Source organism: Neophocaena asiaeorientalis, unplaced genomic scaffold (genome assembly GCF_003031525.2).
Source record: "Neophocaena asiaeorientalis asiaeorientalis breed wild unplaced genomic scaffold, Neophocaena_asiaeorientalis_V1.1 scaffold30, whole genome shotgun sequence".
NCBI classification, from domain to species: domain Eukaryota; kingdom Metazoa; phylum Chordata; class Mammalia; order Artiodactyla; family Phocoenidae; genus Neophocaena; species Neophocaena asiaeorientalis.
This window is the reverse complement of record NW_020174923.1, coordinates 1972242-1975106: the sequence shown is the minus strand read 5'-3', so window position 1 is coordinate 1975106 and position 2865 is coordinate 1972242. Positions and strand designations below refer to the sequence as shown.

The window sequence follows — 2865 nt, the reverse complement described above, 5'->3', positions numbered from 1 at the left end:
CCCCGATGGAGGCCGGGGCCGCGGATGGCCCCTCGGGCGGGGTCGAGGAGGCGCTCAGCTGCTTCTCTTTCAACCAGGACTGCACGTAAGCCGAGGCGCCTGCCCTGCCGGGAGGTGGGGGTGAAAAGTCGCGATCGGGGGTGTCGTCCAGTTGGCAACTTGTGCAGGAGGCGCGGGCCTACGTCCCCAGAGGCCTCGGCGGACGGCCGGTGCTGCCCGGACTGGTGAGGGTCCCCGGGCCGCCCCGTCGGCCTCCCCGTCCTCCAGGAGGGGGCTGAGCACCCCCGTCGCCCGCTGCCGGCCGAGAGCCAGGAGGGCCCGGCCGGGGGGAGAAGGACGGAGTTAGCCGGGGGATTGGGGCTGATGGAGGCCAAGGAACGTGGGGGGACGGGGGGGCGGGGTAGTGACCAAATTGGGGGTCTGGGGAAGGAGGGGCAGAGGCCAAAGCAAAGGAGATGGGAGAGGACGGGGAAGTTGCAAGCTGACCCAAGGCGAGGTAGTTGGAGCCCAGGAAGATGGGAGTACAGGAAAAACTTTCCCATTTGTCCTTGAGCATCTCAACGTGGCATCTGGGCAGGGCCAATGACTCAGAGGCAGCCTATCCCTGCGGCCAGGCCAGCCCCGGTCCCAGCCCCAGCGCAGGGCACCTCGCCCGCCGGATCTGGGTGTCAGGAGCCTCTCCATTGCTCTCACTGTGTCTTCCCGTAGCCCACTGGAGAGGCCGAGCCTCCTCCTGGGAGTCCAGACGCCCTTTCCCCGCCCAGGCTGCCTTCCGGGAGAAGCATGAACTCCACTCTGTTGCCTTTTGACTGGATTTTTAACGTTTCACCTTGATGTTCCCATTGGGACTTTGACCAGAGAGCCGGGAGTTGCTGAACTGCGTTTCAGACAGCTGGAGGGTGTCCCTTAGGAGCAAACTGCTGCTCCCTTACCTCTTCTCATGGGATTGTTAGACACCAGCTCTGGGCACCATATGGAATAATCTCTTTGGAATGTGCACCCAGAGCATTAGGCAGTGATGACCTCTTCCCAGTTCCCCATTTCCTGCTGTACCAGTCTCTGTCGTGCTCCCTGTTTGGAGTCGGCTTCAGGTGTGTGTTGGCCGTCTGTGCCTGGGCTGTGCTAATATTGAACATTTAGTGGTGTAATTAAGGCCATCGTGTACCGTAAGCAGCCCTGGCTTCCACTCCCTTTGTGTTTCTGTTTGAAACACCCTCTGCCAAACAATATACCTTTGTTCGAAAAAGCTGTATGTGTAATCATGTAATCCAGTAGCTGGACAACTGGGTTAGAAGCGGGACTTTCAAGCTTGCCTTGACCACAGCCCAGAATAAGAAATACATGTTACAACATTACCCAATATCCAGATATAGATGTGTGTCTGTACACGCACACACACACACGTATAATATCACTGAAAAGCAATTCACAACATGCTCGTAATGTGTGCAGTACCCTCTGGTATTTTGTGTTTCTTTTTTTTTTTAAGCCATTCGTGACTTACTAAATTATTTTCTCATGGGTTGACAGCCACAGTTTACAAAAATGATGGTCTAGATTCACTTCTGATGTTTTGTAAGAAACATTTTGCAAGAGAGGATGGCTGTTGAAATGCCTGGGTGTTTGCCTTCCCAGCTGAGAGCAGGTTAACGAGGGGAGCTAGGGCTAGTTTGCTTCTTAGTAGGAAATGTTCTCAATTCTGCTTTGTAGCATTGTTTATTACATTTTTTAAAAAGGGATGTTAATTTTTACTCTAGGCAAGTCCCAGCTTTCTATAGCGGTTGGATAAGAATGTTATTTTCAAAACCGTAGGGTGCTCGGGAAGATACTGTCCTTAGTCCCTACTGTCAGTTCTGTCTTCCTGGCTCTGCTGGGCAGCTCTGTCGCACCTATAAATAAAAGTTTTTGTCACAGTCAGTTGCTTTGAGCCTCAGAGGGTATGGCATTGGATTTTAAAATAAGTCAAGCCCCTTGCCGAATACATTTCGGAGTGTCAGCGTGTCTTTTTCTATAAGTATAGGCCAAATTTAGGGTCCAGGCTTCCCTGGTGGCGCAGTGGTTGAGAGTCCGCCTGCCGATGCAGGGGACGCGGGTTAGTGCCCCGGTCCGGGAAGATCCCACATGCCACAGAGTGGCTGGGCCCGTGAGCCATGGCCGCTGAGCCTGCGCGTACGGAGCCTGTGCTCCGCAACGGGAGAGGCCACAACAGTGAGAAGCCCGCGTACCGGTAAAAAAAAAAAAAAAAAAAAAAATTAGGGTCCAGTTTTTCTGGAGAAGGTTAGTTAGAAGACAACTAACCTTTAGCAGTCTTCACTCATCCTTCATGCTTGGCCCTGTGCCAGACAATTTGGGTGTGTTTTTTTCACTTGATTCGTGGTATGTATTTGTCGCAAATCCCATTTTCATGAGAGGTGATGAGAATTTTTTTTCTTCCTACGGAAAGGCCTTATGAATGAAATACGGTTTTAGTCTGAATTCCTTGATTCAGAGTTTTTTTTGGTCATTGATCAACCATTTAAAACACAACAGTGATCACACTGCCATTTCCCATAGTTAAAATTCTTGTGGAGAAGGGCATATGTTTGAAAGTTATTTTAAGTTGCCAGTTAATATTCTGGTTAATATTATAAGACTCTAATTACAACATTTTTTCCCTTACTTGCAAGCTTTAGAAACCTTGGTTTGCAACTAACTGCACACATATTTATGTGAAAAAAGTTTATGGGAAGAAGGTTTAGAAACAGTGATCACTATGGAGTATGTATATGTTGAAGTTTTAAGATGCGGCTGGCTGGCCTTTCGAGTTTGTTGTTATTAGAAGCCAAGCCCCAGTTCTGAGCGCACTGTTGCTTGATGCAAACGTCT

The 2865-nt window shown here is 50.4% G+C and overlaps 1 protein-coding gene across 1 annotated transcript in view; it reads left to right on the top strand.

The window, feature by feature from the left end:
- The first annotated feature begins 5 nt into the window (after positions 1–5).
- Positions 6–2865, top strand: part of WIPI1 (WD repeat domain, phosphoinositide interacting 1) — a 29764-nt gene continuing 26904 nt past the window's right edge. The window contains exon 1 of the mRNA XM_024760993.1: positions 6–85. Coding sequence (XP_024616761.1) covers positions 6–85 — 80 coding nt within the window. The remainder of the gene's footprint in view (positions 86–2865) is intronic.